The 22,097-nt window shown below is 44.1% G+C and overlaps 1 protein-coding gene across 5 annotated transcripts in view; it reads right to left on the reverse strand.

The window, feature by feature from the left end:
* Positions 1 to 7,271: 7,271 nt before the first annotated feature.
* Positions 7,272 to 22,097, reverse strand: part of CBX5 (chromobox 5) — a 36,455-nt gene continuing 21,629 nt past the window's right edge. For all 5 annotated transcript variants that reach the window (XM_059936071.1, XM_059936069.1, XM_059936066.1 and 2 more), the window contains 3 exons: positions 20,584 to 20,770; positions 17,440 to 17,540; positions 7,272 to 15,786 (listed from right to left, as the gene is read on the reverse strand). In XM_059936071.1, the coding sequence (XP_059792054.1) occupies positions 15,636 to 15,786; positions 17,440 to 17,540; positions 20,584 to 20,770 (439 nt within the window). In that variant the 3' untranslated portion in view covers positions 7,272 to 15,635. The remainder of the gene's footprint in view (positions 15,787 to 17,439; positions 17,541 to 20,583; positions 20,771 to 22,097) is intronic.

Genomic DNA, 22,097 nt, shown 5'->3' on the forward strand with positions numbered 1-22,097 from the left:
TGATCCTTCTGACTCTTCCCAGGGTTCACCCTACCCCTGCTCAGGCCAGAGCCTCCCTCATACCAGCCCTATTTCCTGTCTGGTCTCAACTTCCTTGAACTGGTGACAAGACCCATCATCTTTCTGACACCTTCTTGGATACACATACCCTTCCCCCGCCCCATTCCACAGACAGGACACTTGGTGAAGTTGTCCCCATCAAGACTCTCATCAACTTTCTTTTATGGCGATGGTGTCCAGGAGGTGCTGGACACAACTCATGTGCCCCTCCCTCATGTGGTGCCTTTTCCTTCACTCTCCACCATACCTCATCCTTCTCACCGTTCTTTTTACCCTTTTCTTTTCCTCTCCTTTTATACACCCACCTTTCTATTTCCTCTCTCCTCTTTCTTCTGGGACTTAGTTTCCTTCCATCCTCTCATCCTCTAGAAAGCCTATCCTCTCTCCATCCCAGTGTTTCCCCTGCTCTCCTAGGGGAGCTCTCCATCGTCTCCCTCCAATACCCACCTCTATCCTCTGTGCTTCCCTCCCAGGCCTGAGACACCACCAGGGCACTAAGGATTTATGAGCCATTTTTGGAGATCCCAAACTCAGAAACCAACATCTTCTGGTGCTTCAAGGGACATAATGTGCAACCTCACTGCTGGGACAGCCTCACTGATAAGGGTAGTGAGACCGAGACAGTCCTGCTGCAAAAAGCAGCAGGGCAGGAAGGAGGACTGGGGCTGGGGCCAGACAGTCCAGGCAGTGAAGGTCTTGCAAACCACGCTGGTGTTCTTGGTGAGTTTCACGCTTGCTGGTGAGGATGGAGACAAATCCAACCCACCTCGATGTCATATCATGTCATTCATTAAGTTATGTTCACATCCTGTTCACTGTCTATCTTTCAGCAAGTCAGTGTGTGATGACCATCCTCCAGCACCGGCTGTGTCCTGGACCGTGAAGTCAGGAGGCAGGGACGACATGTACTCCATCCGTAAAGCTCTTTGCTTTGAGAAGCCTCCAGGATACTCAGGAGGATGCAGCAGAAGGCACGTGGACACAGAGGGGACAGAGAAACAGTTGAGGCCCAGACTTATAGGTCTGGGGTTCACGAGCCTTACCATAAGTAATGGTTGAAATTATGAGAGTGCTTGAACTATTTCAGGAGGAGGAAACAGATGAGAACAAGCGTTGAGGGTGGAACACTGGAACCACCACTAGTTCGAAGGTACGAAGCTGAGTTGAAGCAGCCAGAGAGGTAGAAGGGGGCCTTCCAGACCCCAGGTCCTGATAGAATTCATATGTAGCACATTCATAATCATTTTATTTTTATTTATTTATTTTTAATTTATTTATTTATTTTTGGCTGAGTTGGGTCTTCGTTGCTTCATGTGGGCTCTCCCTAGTTGCGGCGAGCGGGGGCTACTCTTTGTTGTGGTGCGCGGGCTTCTCATTGCGTTGGTTTCTCTTGTTGCAGAGCACGGGCTCTAGGCGTGCAGGCTTCAGTAGTTGTGGCACGTGGGCTTCAGTAGTTGTGGCTCGCAGGCTCAGTAGTTGTGGCGCACGGGCTTAGTTTCTCTCATAATAATTTTAAACAATAATTGTTAAGAATACATAGTGCTGGGGCTTCCCTGGTGGTGCAGTGGTTGGGAGTCTGCTTGCCGGTGCAGGGGACATGGGTTCGAGCCCTGGTCTGGGAGGATCCCACGTGCCGCGGAGCACCTAGGCCCGTGAGCCACAATTGCTGAGCCTGCGCGTCTGGAGCCTGTGCTCCGCAGCAAGAGAGGCCGCGATGGTGAGGGGCCCGCGCACCGCGATGGGGAGTGGCCCCCGCTTGCCACAGCTGGAGAGGGCCCTCGCACAGAGGCGAGGACCCAACACAGCCATAAATAAAAATAAATTAAAAAAAAAAAAAAAGAATACATAGTGCTATTTGTATCCCACCAGGGCTACCAAAAACAAAAAAGAAAGAATACACAGTGCTATGGAACTATTTTATGATAAGTGAAAACATACAAAATGGTACACAATGTAAAAATAGGAATTTGTCTCCTATGGACAAATATCTGATCAAGTGCATAAACATAAAAATATGTATTGTATTAACGTGATAGGATTATGCTTTTTCCACTTTTTTCTTTTATCAACTTTCTGTTATGATTATAAGAAAAGATAAACTATTTTGTGAAAAATGAAATAATTATTCAACATTTCAGCTGACTCTTCTCAGGGAACTGACACCCAGAAGGGAAAATTAACTTAACCAACATCACACAGACTGTGAAAGACAAAGCCTGATAGAACTCTCACCTAATGATTTTTTCTCCAGTGCCCGGGCTGTTCTAGGCTGGTGCTTTGGCTCCAGAGCAAGGTCAGTTGTGAGCTTCTATTGCTTCCTAAACTCTCTCAGTCCACAATTTATCCTGCCACTCTCTGTGCCCTTGATCTTCCCACATGCTTACTAGCCTTGCACTAGCATGCTGCCCCTGAGGCCCTTTCTGGCCTCCCTGCCTTTCCACCTGAACAGACTCAGTGCCTGCCATTTTCTGCCTCTGATCTGTATGGCTGTCCTGGTGCAGAGCTAAGAGCAGCTTTCCTTTGCCGCGATTAATGACGTCCTCCTCTTGGCCCACAAGGCGCCTTCCAAAGCCCGTCCCTAGCACAGTCCAAAGCACATTTCAGTCATATTCATAAATGGTTTGGGGGTTATCTGCTGCCTGGAATTACCTAGGCCATTGCTTCCCCACCGTTAGAGTGACTGAAGTTGGACGCCATGGAATTTAACACCTTCAGATGAGCAAAAACATATATTCAGAGAGTTATACTCAAATTAACACATTCCTCCAACTCTCATACACATACAAACCTGCCATTTCCTTGGGGGCAAAATTGGAGCTGTTTGCCCCATTCCTTCTTTGGAGATAGCAATAGCTATTCAGTTCTGAATCTCTAATGAACATTAGTGCACCCCTATCTGCAGCCAGTGGGGCCCCTGTATGGTCAAACCGCCCCCCCCCCCAAACCCCGCCACCAGCGCACTCTCCTCTCAGACCCTTCCTGGGACCGCCTGAAGCAGGATCAGGGATTGAAGGGAGAAATATCAGGATTGCAGGCCCTCCACCTCCCATGCCAGTGTGGAAACAGAAGTCATTCAGGGTGCAGAAGGGCCTTCCGAAGTAACTGAAAACATTTCTTAGATTTTCAGGGTGGTCATCCAGTCTAGAGCAAAGACTCTTCTAACTCAGAACACATGAGGGTAAACACTACGTTGATTCATTGCCCAGAGCTCTTCAGAAGTGAAGTTCCAGCCAGCTGTGTCAGAGTGAAGAAGACATTATGCCTGGACACAGGAGATGCAGCTTCGGAGGGCCTTGCAGACCCCTCCGTGAGCATCCACATTCCTCGCATCTGTTTTGGCACATGCGCACATGCACATGCGCCCCCTGCGCATCATGTTTTTCCAAGCCTCTCATCTCCCATCCTTCCTCATTTCGTTCCAGTCTCCCAGTTTTTCACGAGGACAGCCTTGTACCCGTTTCTCTCCCTCCCTCCCTCCCTCTCTCTCCCACCTCCTCCATCCAAGCTTGCAACTTCACCCCCAATCATGCCTCCTAACCCAGCTCCTTAATCCAAACCAGAAACCCTCTTCTCTGATCCAAACCCTCAAACTCTCAATGACTGAAAAGAAGCGTGGGGTGAAGTAAAGGGAGGGGATGAGAGATCAGATCACTGTTCCTCACCTCCCTCTACAGGCAGACTGGGCTGGCCTTTTAGGGTGAGGAAGGGAATCAGGGAACCAATCTGGGTTTGACCTGCCCCATGATCCCCTAGGCTGAGGAATGGGGCAACGAGAGTCCCCCAAGAAGAAAGTTTTTACTCCCATGCTGAAAGGCTGCAACAAATTCACACAGAAATAAGGATCCAATTGGCTTAGCTGGACATTAAAAATCAGTGATTTCCTGCCTTGTTACAACACCCCAGACTCCAATCATCTCAAGGAGGGTTATGAAATTCTCAAAAGTGATCATCTTAAACATTCTAACGGAAAAATATCACACAGTGAACCGACTTTGTAGGGATGGCAAGGTTTTCTCTCATCTACAAAATCATAAAGAAACCAATAAAAATAGAAACTGTTTTTCAAGGTTAGGAATCCCTGTTTTAGACATCATTGCTGAGAAAATCAGAAGGGCTGAGGGTGGAGAGATGCTTCAATCCCCAGAAAGAGAAAAATGGGCGATATTCCTCATCCCCACACCTCCAAAGGGGAAGTGGAAAAAAAAACCTGTGTACTTTTCTTTCCCTCTCAATCCCTTTCCTCAAGCCCCCTTACTTACTTCTACTCTTAGTAACATGGAAGTAAAAAACAGGGAGCGAAAAAAGGGAAAAGGAACTGAAATGATGATAAAAAAGGGAAAAACAGGAACAGAGAAAGGATGAACAGGAGAAAAAGTCAGAGAGAGGCAGGTAGTTGGGGAGAGGAGAGAAGGGTAGAGAACACGTGGAAAGACAGAGCATCCTGTGTCCTGGTCTAGGAGCCGATGTGCCTGCACCCTCCCCATACCCTCTGAGGAACAGGTAGCCCCAGCCCTGTTCTCTCCCAGGGATCAAAGAAGCAGCTCCATCCCCTCTACCACCCAGCTTCTCCTGCAGACAGGTCTGGAGTGGTAAGGCAGGAACTAGAGAAAGGGGGTGTGTGACAGAGGACAAAGGAGCAGTCAGGCTCAGGTCTCTGAGAGCTGGCTCTCCAGGCTTCTGCCCGGAAGAGTTGAAACAGAAAGGAGCAGAGGGTTACAGCAGGGGTGAGAAGCTATGGCAGAAACAGGCTGCATAGAGAGGTGCTGAATGTTATTGGAAGTAGCAGGAAGGAATGGTCCATGCCGTTCCCACACAGCACAGGCAAGGGGTTTAGCGCCCCTGCCCTCCTCCCCTTCCCTGCAGAGCTCACCTGCCCCCACTCCCACCCTTGCTGCAGATGTAGAAGCAGAATTTCATAAGCTGCAGCAGCTGTGGCCAATACCTCGGCTCGCCACCAGCTTCCCTCCCCAGAAGACAGCAGCAGCAGGAAGGGGGAGGGAGAGGAAAGGGTGCAATAATAACCCCAAACCTTTTCATCTCAGCAGCCCCCATATTTACCAGCAAGCTCAATTCTCGGCAGCTCTTTCTCTCTCCTTGGCTCATAACCAAATGATCGCACAAGGCTCTGCTGAGAAGGGGCACGAGGCCTCTGAGCCGACCTCACCTCCCCCAGTCTGGGAGGCGGCATCACGTTATATGGAGAAAAAGATGCACCTGTTTCCAGAGGCGGTGTGGGGTAGAAAGAGCTCGTAAAGAGTCTCAGGTTGTTGCAAGAAAGATAATAATTTGATGGGGTTGAAATTAAATGTCCAAATTGAGGCTGCTTATGGACTTTGAAGGGGGGTGGAGAGAACATGGGGTGCGGAGACCAGAAATGAGAAGAAATAAAAGACAAAGAGAAAAACACACACGATGGAGCAGACAAAGGGGAGGAACCGTAAAAAAATACAGACGCACAAATAAAGACAGAAGCTGAGAGAGGAGGGAGCTGGCACCTGGAAAGCAAGATGTTACAGCTGCAGAGGGGGTGGGGGAAGCAGGAGAGCAAGGGGAGGATAAAACAAAGGCTGAGGAGCCCCGGAGCTGAGAACCAGACCCTTCCATTCACGTGTCTTCACCGTGTGCACGACTTTATGCAGGGGAGTCACTGAGGGCTCTCACTCATCCTTTACCCCCCGCTCTGCGGGAGTAACAGAGGGTACCGTACCCGTGTGGCACGCTCGCACACCCGTTGGCCCAGCTTTGCTTTGTTTGTCCCCCATCCACCCCCCAGGTCACACGGCGGGCTCGGGGATCAGGGGATCAGCTCAGCGTACCCACAGGCTGTAATGGGCTCCCCTCTGTGTAGCCACTCTCCTTCCAAAGGGCGGAGGCTGCCTGGGGGGCTGCTTCCTCCTAACAGAGCGATTTCAAGCTGTGCGCTCAGCCATCCGACTAAGCGCAGACTCCCACACTGCAACCCTCCATTTTCCCCAGGCTGTCGGGCCTGCCTGGACTTCCGTGAGCTCTGCGGCCCTTTGGCGGAGACAAAAGGGAGGGCACCACCGGCCGGCGGGGGCCTAGCCCAGCACACAGAGGCAGGGCTCCCGGGAGAAGAGTGCGGAGCGGTGAGGAGCTCATCTGAGTGACGGCCAGGCAGGCACATCCCCTGACACGTCAGAGGGAAACAGAGATCAAGACACAGTTGTTTAGGAGTGGGAGTGGGTGTCAAAACCCCAGAGTCGTGCTTTCTGATGAGCCCAAGGCAGAGACAGTGGCACAATGGTGAGAGAGCTAGAAAAAGATGGGAAGGGGGTGAGCAGTCCCAGGCTTCAGAGGTAGGAAATAAATAATGTCCAGAAAGGTCTGGCTCTGAAGTGGACCAAATGGCTCTCCTGTCCCATGTTTATGGGGTCATGGACCATTAAACTAGCCAACCTACAGATGTCTTCATAAGACTTTACGAGATTAGACTGGGGAGACCCTATAACTCAGCAGCAAGAAGGGAAAACAAGAGGGAGAATTGCAGATAAGAGATGGTGGAAAACGAGAGGAGGCGCCTCTCTGGGAGGCTGTCTGGGTTCTGGGATCCCTCCGTCTTCACTTCTCACTCCTCTGTGAGTTTTTGCCCACGTATCCATTAGATTCAGAACGGCATCAGGCTTGTATCACCCAATAAATGCTTGATTATCCACACACTCTTTTTCCTTCCTAATCCAACCTCCAACTGCCCCCACCATGACCCATAATCATTAGATCTTCAGTTTCTTTGGTATTTGTGAAATCAAAATCAAAACAGCTCATAAATATAATTCACATGTATTGGGATTTTCAAACCTGATTCAGATTGTTTGTCAATGTGGTTTTCCACAAATTCTAATAACCAGGGGCTGACTTTTCTAGTGGTCCCCTGGGTTCCTAACGGTTAATGTTTATTCTCGGAGCCATTTCGAGGAGACACCAGCTCCAAGACCAGGAAGGCATACAGTCTGAAGGGGTTAAGGGAAGGAGCGGGTAACAGGATACACGTTCTCTTATTCCCTCAGGCTTGCGCCACCCTGTGGCTATCTGCACAAAGTCAGAGACCAACAATCCTTAGAAAAAAGCCCTTGTTCTCCAAGTCTCTCAGCTCTTTCACAAACGCATGTGCAGCCACTGGATGACATTCGGGGCCCAAATTAACGAAGGAGTGTTAAGACCCAGATTTTTGAAACCACCACTCAGGATCCGTATTTGAAAAGCAACCATTTATTAGAACCAATACAAGAGTATGAAAAGAGGGAAAAGAGGAGAGTGGAAGAGGGGGAGAGAATGAGGTCTGCATCAGATGTCAGTTGTGGAAACACATAAATTGCCTACTTTTAAACATTTACATTTAAAAGGCGAACATATATATATATATATCACTTATCCTAAAAAAAAAAAAATCAAAAGCAGACATGTTTGGCTGAAATAAAACCAAGAAACACAACCAAAACTCCCCCACAAACCAAAAAGGTCCATAGAGAATTCAATTTCCCATTTTTCCATTCAGAAATCTGGCTACAAAGTGTGACTTGTTTTGCTACTCAGGATGGTACCGAGTGCTGAAGGAAACCCAGCCTCTGGAGTCTCTCAGATCCCATCCTGTGGGAAGGGGTGAGAAGGCCCGTGGCCGTGGGCAAATCAACTCCTGGCTACTTGGCAGGATGGCCGACTGTGCTCTCTCCATCCTCCAGGACTCCACAGAACCGCCTGGTGCCGCCAGCGCAGTGAACAGAGGGGCAGAGTCCGCTAAACACTGAGAACCAGAATGTGACCGCAGCAAGGGGCCAGGACCTTGTGCTTTTTCAGGGGTTACACATCTAGGGCCAAGGAGAGGGAAAGGAGAAAGAGCCCTATTGGGAGGAGGAGCCAGCCGAGCCCCTAAACTGAGATGGAGAGCAAGGCTCTTGGGCCCACACCTGGGCAAATACAAAGTGTCCAAAGCTTTCCCAAACCAGAGGGAAAAAAGGTCAAAGTCAGGTTCAGGCAGTGGACACCGAGAAAGAGATGACAGATGCTGAATACAGTAAACTGGATGAAGCTTTCAGGAGCATCAATGCCCAATTCTGAGTGTTAAGCTTATCTCTAGAAAAACAATTTTCCAATGTGGCTCTTTTTTGGTGGGGGATGGAGGAAGTGGTTATGTTTATTGAACCAGCTGGTTCCTATGGGGAGGCAAAGGCTCGGGTACAGATACCACGAAGGGGTGAAGTGACCCAGCTGTCCTGGGATCAGTTCAGGGAGCAGCAAGCCAAGATATAAATCAAACCCACTGTGTGTGCTTTGCTCCTGAGACAACCCAAGTCTGTTCCAAGCCCACGGGGTATGGGACCTTAACTCCCAACCAGCAGAGAAAGCAGCAGCATCCCTGATTCCCTAATGCAATGCTCTTGGGTCTCAAACAGCCTCTCTTTGTGGATGCAAGACATAAAATATACTAAGTGCCTTCCCCCGTAACATCCTAAGTTAAGTCTGGACTATTAAGACTTCAACATTCACGGAAACACTGTCAACATCTGAACTAGCAGCTTTGATGAGGGGTGGGGGGGCAGAGAATTTGCCAAGGTCACTAAGTAGTTCCAACCTTGGGACAGCTCAGTGAGGACAAAAGCCTATGGCAGGCCTAGACACCAGCTCAGGGCATCCTCCGTCGAGGACCCTCAAGTATTCTATCAGCTTTGATTTACAATGCCTCACAACACCCCTGTGAGGTAGGTCAGTATTATTACCCCCATTTGACAGATGGGGAACTGAGGCATTGAAAGGAGTGACTTGCCCAAGGTCAGCCATTATGAATCAGTTGAGGAGGTTGGCACCATAGTCAGCATCCACTCAATTCCTGTCCACTCCCCGGAGCATTTTACATCTTAGAGCGCACCTGGGAGCAAAAGGAAGCCGGTAGCACACCTCACCCTGCAAACCAGATGAACTCAATCAACCCACAAGTATTAACTGATGGCCCATTATTTATCTAGCATAACGCAAGGAACCTTGGAGAAGAAACAAGCTGCTTCTGAAAGTCATGTGTTAATGGGTGTCTTGAAAATAAAATTACATTTTAAACATTAAGGGCATGAATTCTTTTGTAAAGAAATACTCACTTTACCCTAAGAGGTGAAGGACTAAGTCACACCAATTTCTCAAAGTTCTATACTGAGTAACCCAAATTCCTAAAATTCAGAGTGAAGCAAGACCACACTCAAGCAGAAAGCTAAGAACAACTCCCTCAGTGGTGGTCTGGGTAGTGCTCTGAGCTCCCAGGTTGGTGGGGAAAGGCCAGCAATTGCGGTGGCAGCAGCAACATTCTCTACAGGCTAAGCTAGGAACCCCAGCACCACCAAACACCCCCTGCTGCCACTCATCCCTCCCCACAATACCCAAGGCCAGCATCTTTCCACCCCTTCTGCCTCAGCTCAACCTCAGGAGTTGCAGTATCTTCAAAAACAGTTAAGGATACAGACAGTGACACTTACTTTTCCATTCAGGGAGAGGGTATAAAGTGATCTCTATAACTAGTCAGAAGACACTTGTAATATTCTTACCTCCTGCCAGAGGCATAAATCTTTAACAAAAGAAAGGCAAAAGAAAAAACATTTTCCCCCCTCCTTTGGATTTACACTGGATTCTGGTAGAAATCACTATGACCCTTACCCTAAAACTAAGGGGAAAAAAACTAAACCCACAGCCAGTCCTGGTTTAGAATCAAATACTAAAGCTCCTGGAAACTGCAAAACAGTGACTTGAGCCTTAAAAGGGCCGTGACATGATGAAACTCTATCTTCTAAGGTCTTCTGGAAGGATCTCCAGGCAGGAAGCCCCTCCTTTCCTCCATATCTACTTGCAGTAGCCAGAGCAACAGGACCCTACGTACCTCAGAAGCTTGAAGAATGATTTATCAACACACACAGTATAATGTTCACCAGGGATGCTCTAGTTCCAGGAAGGACCAACCATTCCAAGACCTAAATATAAACCTTTTTTCATTGATGGCTGATCACACTGGGTAAGACCAGGTGATGAGAAAGTTCAAGACTGATTAAAACAGCAGTGACAGTTCAGGTTCAGTCTGTGTTGGAATTTCTCAAAAAGCATGACAAACTGGCCACTGGGGCCTGAGTCAACTGAGGGTCACACCTGCCAATGCCAGGGGACATCGCCAAATTAAAAAAAAAGAAAAGAGAAAAAAAGGAGAGGAGAGAGAATGGCAAGAAGTTCATTGCATTCAATTTGGCCTAATTTCTTGATAATAGTTTCCTATTAGATTTTCTGATTAATACTGATGGCTCTTACCTAGGCAGTGATAATTAGGTTTTGATCTATTGTGACATTAATGATCACAATCAGTTGACTTTGAAATTGTTTTAATTAATGGCTCTTCCCCTGTCGGCTGCCTCCAGTGCAGGTTCTGTCCCTTCCCCCACCACCTTGTTTTAACTCCTTCTCTCACTGACCTCAGAGACAAATATAGCATTGGAGGGTCACTTTCTTCCCATGAACCAAGATTTTAAACTATCTTAAAATATTTCTCTGACAGAGGAGCAAAATGAGATGATGTTAGGTGAAATGCAGATCAGGATAAAAGGCAAGAAAACATGCTCTCAACGAATAGGAAACATTCCATCTTAGAAAACCACCACAGTCAAGCATGATGTTCAAGTGGCAACGACAAGCTGAAGTAACTCGAAAAAGACGAGATGAGGTAGTTTAAAATCCAAGAAATCCAGCGCAAGCAAAAAGAAACTAGAATTTTGTTGAAGGTATCCAAAGAACCTTCACACTTCAGTAAGCTTTCAATTATCCAACTCTCAATTATGCAGGCAGAGAAAAGTAGCATTTTTCCTGTGGTCACATGGTCAGAACTAGGACATTTCTTAAGGTCAGACTGTTTCTTAACAGGGTTAGGCCTCACCCTGGACCTCCCTAGCCTGATTAAATCCGAAACTCTGGGTCATGTGTATTTCTGGGAGAGGTTTCCACATAATTGACACAAGTCTCTGCTTAGAAATCACCATCTTGAGGTATTAAATAAAACTACACTGCCCAGAATAGATGCCCAGGTGTTACGTGTCCCAAGCCTTTTTTTTTTTTTTTTTGCGAATCTTGTCATTGGAAAGTATGTCCCTGTTTTAGGCTTCAAGCCAGCCTCATGTTAATTCCTTCAAAAGGGATGAGAAACTGAAAAAAAAGGTGTGAGCAACACTGATAAAATATCCACAAGGAATACATTTTACAGAACCCACAATAAAGTAACAACACGTAACTGGATCTGCAACATAGTTAATACTTTCCACAAGCAGGGATTAACTACCGTTAAATACTGTGGCAAAGAGCCTCAAATAGGGACTGAAGCCAGGGGTTCTCAACCTCCACTCACCTTTCTGTCGTAGTAGCATCTCTAACCAAACCTGTTATCTTTATTTTCTAGAATAAAACAGCCCCTTGTTGTGGTCCATCTGTGGCCAGTTAGTTCAATTCATCCAAGGTCATGTCTTTTCTACACACGAACCAGTTGTCACCCTCCTACTTTAGGGCCACAAACTATACTAACCAGTTAGTTGTCTCTGAGCTCTAATATAAAATGTGTGCCTATTTGTAGCATTTATTACAATGAACTATTAATAGTTCATCCCACACCTGTATGAAAATTCTTTGAGGTCAGGGACTGCATCTTTTTGAACTTGGTATCCCCAGGGTCAAAAAATGTCCGTTGAATGAAATGCATGTTGATTTACACTAAGGTGGCTGGAATGTGGATGGCTCAATACAAATCCACCATGATTAGTTGTGGGTGGGGGGGTGGCAATTCTGAGCATGTGCTCTTGGGGGCAAGGCTGGTAACATCTCTATTTTTGAAAACGTAACTTTTATGATTAGTGGTAAAGCCAAAATGAAACTGAAATACACTGGGTCCAGACCTTTCCCCTCTCTGCCCTGACACAGGTATGCTTGCTTGGTGGTCTAATTACAAAGGTACAGATCTCAACACTCTAAAAACCTAAACCAAAAGGATGGAGTCATGGGTGCAAAATGAGCTTTTCCTTTGACCTAATTTGTGAGAAACCATTTCCACATTTCAAATCTAATGATAGAACCCTTCCTGAAGTTCTCAGGTCACTGCAAACTTATCTTAGGCCCTCAAATTTGAACCCTAAGGGCAAAAACAATCACTCCCCAGCCCAAACACGGATCCCTCTGATCCCTCACTGTACCTTAGGTAAGTTGGGCTACACACAGATCAGACAAAACCACAAGATGAAAATCACAGGCACCTTCCCTGAGGCCAAAGGATTTGGCCTAAAGATAAGGAAATTGGATTGCGGGGAGGCTACAGCATAAGTACGAAGAGTTAAGAAGAATCTAAAACTGCAGGAACTACAGGAACAAGACCAACTTTTCTTCAACAAAAAAAAGTAGTACGGATATATGGCTGGGGGCCAGCCAAGGACCATAGACTTTCGAGCACTAAGGAACACCACAGGTCCAAATGCTCCCTTGAGCAGATGAAAACTGGACTGCAGGAGGAAAAATGATATAGCTCTCTCCAGGTTAAAAATGGGTGCTTCCATCAGGGTTGATGTTCTCTAACAGCTGATCTTAATGTGAGGGGATCCGCCCAGCCCAGGGCTCAGAAAAGCAGCTATGCTGACCTTGGTAGACTCTGCTGGTCAAAGCTCTGCTACATTCTCAGGAAAGATAAATCCTTGAATGTTGATTACAAGAAAACATTCAGCATTAGAAAGATGTTTTGAAAGAGGACTTAACATAGGAAAAATATACTTTGAGCATCTGAGACCTAGATGTTTAAGAGTGCTTAGCCCAGGGCCACTAACTCTTCTGAGAAGAGAAAGCCCCATGAATGCAGGTTTCTCTTTGAGGCTGCAATCCTCCAAGGGCCTGGACAGCTACTCAGCACTAACAAATGTCAAAGGAACAGGCAGGCATCCGTCTCCTTTCTGCTGAGGGCTGAGATCAGTATTGGCCTCTGGCTCCCTCCGTTCCTACAGAAGTAGCAGTGGGTAGGCAGGGAGAGAACAAGTTGTTTGGGCAGCACTCAGTACAAGACCATGATTCAGTAAACTGTGGACAGAAAAAGATGAATGGAGCGAAGATTGAAGTATTAAAGGGGTGATGAAGACTGAAGTATTAAAGGGGTGATGAGTAGTAGATGATACTGGGGGTTTTTTTTGTTAAAAGAAATCAGATTTTGATGAATGCCTTACGTATTACCTATAACCCTGGCAACCATGTGTCCCACGTTTCTCAAGACCAATCTTAGTACCAAATACTTCGATCGTGTTCTTTGTCCACAGGCTAGATTTGGGCTCTAAAAATATGGTCACTGTACTTTGCTTACATACCCACTGCTCCTGGGAGACACACACTGGCTACATGGATAAGCTGTCATTTTCTCCACCTGCAAACTTAGAGACCCGGATCACTTCCTCAGTGGCTCTGGCCTACTTCTGTCCTATTCTAGTATACCCTAATGGATATCCTTAGTTACTTGTATGAAAAATCTCTTTTCTGACTATCCGTTCTTTCAGATGCCCATCAGATTAAGTACTAACAACTGTCAACTATCCAGCACTTGATCTAGGCCTTTAATTCCTTCAGAGAGTTAAGGAAGATGGAGATAAAACCCCTACCCACTTGAGTATGGGTTATGAGTTCTCACCCAATCACATTACCATTCAGAAGGATTTTCCTGGATGGCTGAAACCAAAAGCTTCATTGTTCCAGTCTGTCATGTCACCGCAGCAACAGCTGTCTTCTCAACCGTGCAGTACAATTTTTGACATAATTTATACAACCACACAGAATTCAATCAGCAGCTGAGCAGGGAAGCAATGTTAACAAATGCTATGAATGGGTATATGATTTGCATATTATTCGGCTCATCTGTGGACTGGAGCAATCTCTCCATTCCCCTTGTTACTCTGAATAATCTAGAAATGGTTGAATGCTCCTGGCCAGACAGCTATATGTTTTAAAAATCAAAAGCAACCACAAAAACCTCAATGGCTGGTGAACTCTAGAGTTAAGGCTATTTCAAGCATTTATTCTTATCTCCTCAGCTTTGGGCTGGGACAAGGATGCTCAAAACCCTGTTATTTCCTTACTTTTAGTCTTGATTCTCTAGCTCCCTTCAACTACAAGAAAAAAAGGGTAACGAGAAGTAGGGCGTTTCTTGGGGAACAAAGGCAGAGAATATAATCAGAAAAATAATCTCTCAATATAATGGTAAAGCAGGAAGAAGCCAAAAGGGAAGTATTTTGCTGAGTAGGGAGAGGTCGTGTCAACATGCTACTGCCGGGGCCTGTCACTCTCTGAGGTTGATAGTCTTCCATGGAAATGCATTAAAAAAAAAAAAGATACAACTAAGAGTTTGAGGGTGGAGAAAGGGAAGAGCATTAATACTTTGGGGACTCTTGGTGGCAAATCCAGGAGTCATCAAAGCAGGAAATTTATGATTATAAACACTATGAATATTTAAAATTGATGCTGTGGCCAATGGCTCCCCTCTAAGAATTCCCCACTGAAAATAATGGCATGGAGGGAAACTTGGGTCCACTGAGAAGTGAGGGTCAGGTTTGAAGCCTCTTTGGTAACAGGAATGCTTTGGGAGGCCACAAAAGTTGGCAGGGCTGGAGGGTGCCTAGCACCTTGGCACAAGCAAGCACCAGGCAGTCACTCACACCTACATAAATAGATAATCCAAATGGGAGGGATGGAAGGAAATAATACATATATACCATATGTGATAATAAAGACAATTGTATCCTACCCCGTCATCCTCATGTACTAATAGCTACAAATCTCCACAGTCAATAATCTTGTCATTTTATGACAGACTACACCAACTTGCAGGAGCAGAACCAGGGATTGCTAAGAAACAAGGCCAAAAGTCCTGGGGCTAAAAGGAGTGCCTTGACAAATCTGAATGTAAAATTTCAAGCCCTCCAAAGGATGGAGCTATTCTGGGAGGATGGGTGAGGATGAACAACAGAGGGTGGCCCAGAAGACCACACGAGGAACCCTGTATTCTCCTGGGTAGAGCTGAATGAGGTTGGGAAAGCCCCAACAGGTAGGCAGTTGGTATTGGCTTTTTAAAAAGCCAATCTTTTCCAACCCAACATCTCAAAACAAAGCCTAGCTGGTCATCAACATGTTCTAAGAGCCAAAGAAAGAAACCAAAATTCAGCATCATTATAACAAAATCCCCCACTAAAAAGCGACCAACCCTGAAAAGATCAAGACTCTAAGGTGATTAAAAAGTTAAAACTCATCTTGAGGTCACAGGGGAGCAGAAGGAAGAGAGCAGGGCAAAGGAAAAAATGGTGAGAATTACACACAGTATGTAAATGCCTGGTCTTCACAGAGAGACACTTATCATGAATCAGACCATCAGTTATGTTACAAGAGAACCAATACCAACATTTCTCCTGTGGAGCACAGTGATAAGCACATTTTTTATGGATGTGTTTAGGATAGAAGGGGGTGGGTAGAGGGAGAGGAGGCAGGGAGGTGAATGTATTATGTACAAAGAGAAATGGCAGAGACCACCCCCTCCTTTAGCTCTTTGCTGTTTCTTTCTCTTTGTTTTCCGCATCCTCAGGATATGCATGCCACGTCAGTCTCTCTTCATAAAATGCTATCACAATTTGTGGACATTTAACATTAGCTTCTTTTGCAAGAACCAGGTCTGCTTCATCTGTGTCTTTCCTGGAGAGAAAGAATATGAGACTTAGAACGAGAGGAAGAGCGAGAGTCTGTCCAAACACAGATTTATGTTATTAAATTATGATTTAGCTGACTTGATTTCCTCTCCATCTTGATTTCAAAGGGAAAAGGATCCTAACAGTTCCACACTTTCAAGGAGAAATTTAAGTAAATGAATCAAATTGTTAGTAAATATCATTTAACCACTACATCAGAAAGAAACAGAAGTCTGCAGCTAGAATAGATCGAAAACAGCAGGCTTAATCAAAAGGCTGAAAATTAAACTACTATATAAATTCTGCTCCCATAATTTTTATTTGTGTGTATGAGCATGTGAGTGCACACACAATCAAACCTACATTCAGCCCTACTGATTATGCATAAATTGCTCAATCCAGTTTCTGGATCATCTGGATCATGAAAAGGTCCCTAACCCTCCTCATCTTGTGGCCTTTTTAAACACTCATCCTTTTGGTCAGAACTGTGGATTGGAATAATAAGAAAACAGAAATTTAAGTCATCAATGAATGTAAAATCTAGTCACTAAAATGAAATGTAGGAATTAGCTGCAAATTTCAAGTACCCAAGTTACACACGCTCTACTATCCAGTATAACAAAAAAATCTAGCAAGTTCCTTAACTAACCAGGATTCCAAATCAAGAAAAAAAAAATTTTTAATTAAAATTCCACTGAGATGTGAGCAAAGACAACTAACTCCTTCTCTAGAAAACGGAGATGTTGAATTCATAGAGGTGAGCATTATGGATGAGAAGAGGAGGGGGAAAACACACAGCTTAGAGCAGCTACCCAAATTTGGACTGTGGTCGAAAAAGCTAGTTAATATGTGAATGTAAATCATAAGTCCCATATATGGCTGAGTGAGAAAAGCAGTCAATACAGCTCCTTACTTCAGAGTATAGTGATTCTTCAAATATAGACTTCTGGGTAATTTACCAGCAAAATTTCGATCAGATAAAATATTAAACCTCTTGACTACAACTTTTAATGTAATTAGCTTACTTTGTGGCACTGTAGCATGAACCCTCTATTTAGAGACCAAACTTAAATCACAAGCCCAGAACACTTGGAAACAGAGAGGTAGTGAGGGCCACACCATAAATCACTTCGTCTTTAAGAAACCAAATTGAAGGGAAGTAACCACACTTTCCTTTAAGAGCCATTCCCTCTACCGGATGAAATAACTTGTGCTTTGGCTAGTGTTATTCTTAATGCTTTTTGTTAACATTATTTTTCTCTTTTAGACATTATTCAGTGGTCTTTGTCTTCAGCGATGGCAGAAAGCCTCACTCAACTCCTATTCCTTGGCCACAGGCTCATGGTGTGACGGTAAATGATTCAGAACTGTGTAAATAAACGGTTAGGTCACGTTTATATGCTTCCTACCTCAATTCTACCATCCTCTGGTATGTGGGGTAATATAATTTGGCTTAATACCAAAGCTTTACAATGTCTTAAATCCATTCTGAACCATAATTCCCATTTAATACTGACAGGTGGTATCAGTTAACAATTTAGATCAGTGACGATCAAAATTCTTAGTTGGGGAATACTCAGTCTTCCCTCCCTATCCTCCATACGAATGCAAGCCACTGGCAAAGAAACACAATCGCAGAGTGAGGCCCAATCTCTCTCACCATTTCATTAGGAACATTAAATCGCCACAGGAATCTGTTGCCCCAATGATCTTTTCTGGTTCCAATCCTCTCTCAAAGCCCCGAGCGATATCATTGCTCTGCTATAAACAGAAGATGAAGAAAGGTTACAGCTTGGAGATAAGAGTAAAAAACCTCCCCATTTCTCAGCTCAACAAAGCACAACCTAAGTTAATATCACCGGATACCATTTTTGTCACCCAATTCATAAAGTTCTTAGAACTTAAGTACAATACTGGGTCAGCCAGTGACAATAATGCTAAGAGATAATTCGGCAGGAAGATGCAGTTGTCCTTCAAGTATTCCTTCAAAGGATTAGGAGTGGTCCTTAAAACTTCGTAATATCCCTTAAAATATTCTGGAGTCATCATCTAGGAACTTCTCTAATCCCCTAATCTAATCTCCTTGATATGATAAATGGACTACCCCTAAACTGTTGCTTCTCAGATGATAAACAAGCCCACCTGAACTAAATCCTTTTTCATTTTATAAACTTCAAATATACCACCTCTCAATCTTTATTCTCTAGACTTTTAGTTCACCTAACACTGACCAATATTTTTAATACTTCTTTTCACATAGTCATCTATATTTATGAAAGAAAAGAGATAAGAATGATTCAAGGCACTACCATAAAATAGCAAATTTCTTTCAGCGCTCACATACTGTAATACCCACACACTTGGGGAAGAGGCCCTGATCTGTGCCTATCCCCTCCTGATGGAGATAGGTCATTAGCTTTAGAGAGCAGAACTGGACAGTGATTTAAAACAAACTGATAATTCCGTAGGGGATTATTCAAACTTGGTCAAACTGCAATCTAGATAAGGAGCATAGGGTCTGATTCAGGTGTGATGGCACTGGTGAGAGCAAAATGGTGAAATTTTATACAAACCAGGTAATTTTAAAAACCTCATTATGGAGGCTAATGCCACTTATCTAGTGGCAACACAAAAAAAGATTCAGAAGGACTGCCCAAGTGAACTAAATCACTGTCTGATTTTCATGATAAAATCTCTTTGATCTGACATTCACCTTGCTTTCTTCTGAGAAATACATTCAGCGTCCAGGTGGTCCCCAAAGATACCAGAACCCACACTGGGAAGGAAATTCCATGCATGAATCAGGGGACATACAGACTCAAAAGCATAGCCTCTTTTGGGGGGGTGCTTAAAGGGAGGAGGTTCCCAGATGTGCACACAGCTGCTCACAGCTGGAATGCTGGTGCACAAACTAAGTCGTAAATCATAGCTGGCGGCTGAAAACAGTTTGCCACATAGGGAGGGAAGGGAAGAAAATTGTTCACGCTGCTGAAAAGGAGCCGAGGTGAGGAAAATGCTAAAATCATTACACAGGCGGTAATCTTAAATCAGGCATAATGCCGACTAACAAATTTCTTCTGCAGTGGTCTAAAGAAAGAAACGAAATCCCCTCCTGCACCTTTAAGATATACAATCACCTATCTTCCCAGCTGCCTACCTGACAGCCGCCAGCACTGCTGAGAATGCTGTCGGGGCCCCAGATGAACATTACAATGTAAGGGACACGTGGGGTGGTTCTGAAGGTCAGCAGCATCAGAACCTGGCCTAGGAACAAAACTCTCTGCACTGGCCAGCGTCTCAAAGCCAGGTCGCTCCTTTTGAAAAGGACAGAAGCCTGAGGTTGAGGCAATACACACTATATGTCACAAATAGCTACAGAAGTCTTATGCTGTGTTGTTTTTTGGTCTTTTTACTTAGCTAGAAAATGAATCAAATGACAAGAGCCAGAATACAAAGGGCTAAAAAAAAAAAGGAAAAAAGAAAGAAACAAGTCTTAGCTCCTTAGAGAAGGGAAGGCATTCTCAAATTATTTACCAGTAGACTGTATCACAATGATATATACACCTCACCAGAATAGGGTAGTTTAAAAAATGAGATTGTAAAACGTAAAATTAACTAGGGAAACAAATAAGGAGACAAACAAAAACCTAGAGTCCACTTTCACTGGCAGCCTCCAATCTTTCACTCTTATTTCAATTCTTTTTGGAAAGCTGGTCTCCCATTTTCTTTCCTCAGGAGACCAGGAATCACTTGTGTTAAGTCTCTAGAAAATACTGATGCCTAGGTCCGACCCACAGAAATCTGAATTTAATTGGTCTGGGGTGCATCTTGGGCACTGGAGGTTTTTGAAGCAACCCCCCAGTCCCCTGCCATGATCCTAATGTGCAGCAAGGGCTGAGAACTGATGCTCTAGAAAGATGGGTATCCAAGGAGAATGAAGATAAATAAGGATGCTTATGGCAGTGATGCTAGAAGATTCAGAAGCAGACTTACGCTTTTATTTTATTAAACTTTAAGGGTACAGTACATCCTTCACCACAAAAGGCTTCACAACCTTGAAATAAATGAAAGGAGTGGAAGCTGAGGGGTGGGGTATGTGTATATGTGTGCCCAGATGGAAAAGATATATATGAAAAAAGGAGAGAGGCAATAACTGCTTATGGCTAGTTACTTGAGAGCTAAAATTCAGAAGAATTAAGGCAACTGAATCAAACCAAAATTTCATAAACACATTTTTCCAAACTGAACAATAAGAAGATTCAAAAGGAAGATGAAAATTAATTTATTTAGAGTATATAAAAATATAATAGGATCAAAAGAGAATATACATGCCACAGAACTGTTCACTTTAAAATGGTTAATTGTATTTTATGTGTATTTCACCTTAATTAAAAAAAGAAAGACTATAAAGGGTTGAAATTAAGTGCTACCTTTGGAACAAAAGAAAAGTGAAGCTTTTAAAAAGCTCCTTTATATCCTTAAAAAATTCACCAAAGACTCTCCCTCTCTAAGATAATTAGCCACTTATTCATGGATAAGGCACAGAGTGGCTGAATGTTTTACGGGATTTATTTTTGCCACCCTAACGCAATTCAGAGAACACATATTACGTTTCTCACTCATCCAGGAGGGGGCGCTGTGGTCGATCAACATGTCTTCCTGGAAGCTCTTTTGTTCAACAATTTACTTTGCAGGCCATCCTTAGAACAGAAATAACCAAAATAATGCCCTTGTTTTGGGAGGAGGGGTATTGGGGGAGGCAGAATAATAGTTTGCGGGGGGAAAAAGGAGAAATAAAGCTTACCTCTCTCTTTTTTTTGGATTTGATATCATCAGCACTGTTTGAGAAATTGGATTTCCTCTTGTTACCTTCTGACTTCTCCCTGGGTTTGTTATTTTCACCCTCCTTCATCTTCTTATACTTTTTCATAAACTCAGAAATTAGTTCAGGGCAATCCAAGTTTTTCTCAGGTTCCCAAGTATTGTGCTCCCTGGGCAAGAAGAATGGAGAAAAAAGGAAAGAAATGAGGGGGGCGGGGAGGAGCGGGAATCCAATGCCTTTATTTTAAAGACAAGTAGGCAAAAAGGAAAGAAACTCTATGCTTAAAGGAGATAACAAATTTGATCCTAGGAATCTAACCAAGAGAAAAAATATATCCACAAAAAAAACTTGCACACAATTACTTATAGCAGCAGTTTAACAGCCAAAGACAGAAAATAATTCAAATGTCTATCAATTGGTGAATAGATAAACAAAATGTGGTATATCCATACAATGGAATACTATTTAGCAACACAAAGGAACACAATATTAATATATGCTACAACATGGAAGAACCTCAAGAACATGCTAAGTGGGCTTCCCTGGTGGCGCAGTGGTTAGGAATATGCCTGCCAATGCAGGGGACACAGGTTCGAGCCCTGGTCTGGGAAGATCCCACATACAGTGGAGCAACTAAGCCCATGTGCCACAACTACTGAGCCTGCGCTCTAGAGCCTGTGAGCCACAACTACTGAGCCCGCGTGCCACAACTACTGAAGCCCACACGCCTAGAGCCCATGCTCCGCAACAAGAGAAGCCACCGCAATGAGAGGCCTGAGCACTGCAAGGAAGTGTAACCCCCCCCTCACTGCAACTAGAGAAAGCCCGCGCGTAGCAACGAAGATCCAACGCAGCCAAAAATAAATAAATTGATATATATATATGTATAAAAAAAGAACATGCTAAGTGAAAGAAAACAGATGCAAAAGACTATACATTGTCTGATTCCATTTACATGAAACCTCTAGGAAAACGACAAATTTAAAAACAGAAAGCAGATCAGGGGTTCCCTGTGGCTAGGGCTTGGGATTAAATACAAATATTTAGGTTCAAGGGAATTCTGGGAGGTTACAGAAATGTTCTAAAACTTGAGCATGCTGATGGTTGCATACTCTGTAAATTTACTAAAAATCACTGAATTTTATACTTTCAATAAATAAATTCTATGGTATGTAACTTATACCTCAATAAAGCTGTTAAAACACTCAAATATAAGTTCTGCTTTGTAAGTGGCAAAATAATGTGATTTCATACATATAATCATCTATGCAAATGCTGAAGAGAAGACAATCTAATTCTAAATGCACTCCAGTTTATACTAACTTAAATATGTTACTTATATTTTGAAGAAATGCCAACAAGTTATTGGAAGATTAAAATAATTAGAAAAGAGGCAGTAAGGGCTTAAATCATTAGAATATAGACAAACCATAAAAAGGAAAAGACTCAAAACTGGAATTCGGAGTGCATTAATTCAACGCTCTGGATTCAACTTA

Source organism: Balaenoptera ricei, chromosome 10, assembly GCF_028023285.1.
Source record: "Balaenoptera ricei isolate mBalRic1 chromosome 10, mBalRic1.hap2, whole genome shotgun sequence".
NCBI classification, from domain to species: domain Eukaryota; kingdom Metazoa; phylum Chordata; class Mammalia; order Artiodactyla; family Balaenopteridae; genus Balaenoptera; species Balaenoptera ricei.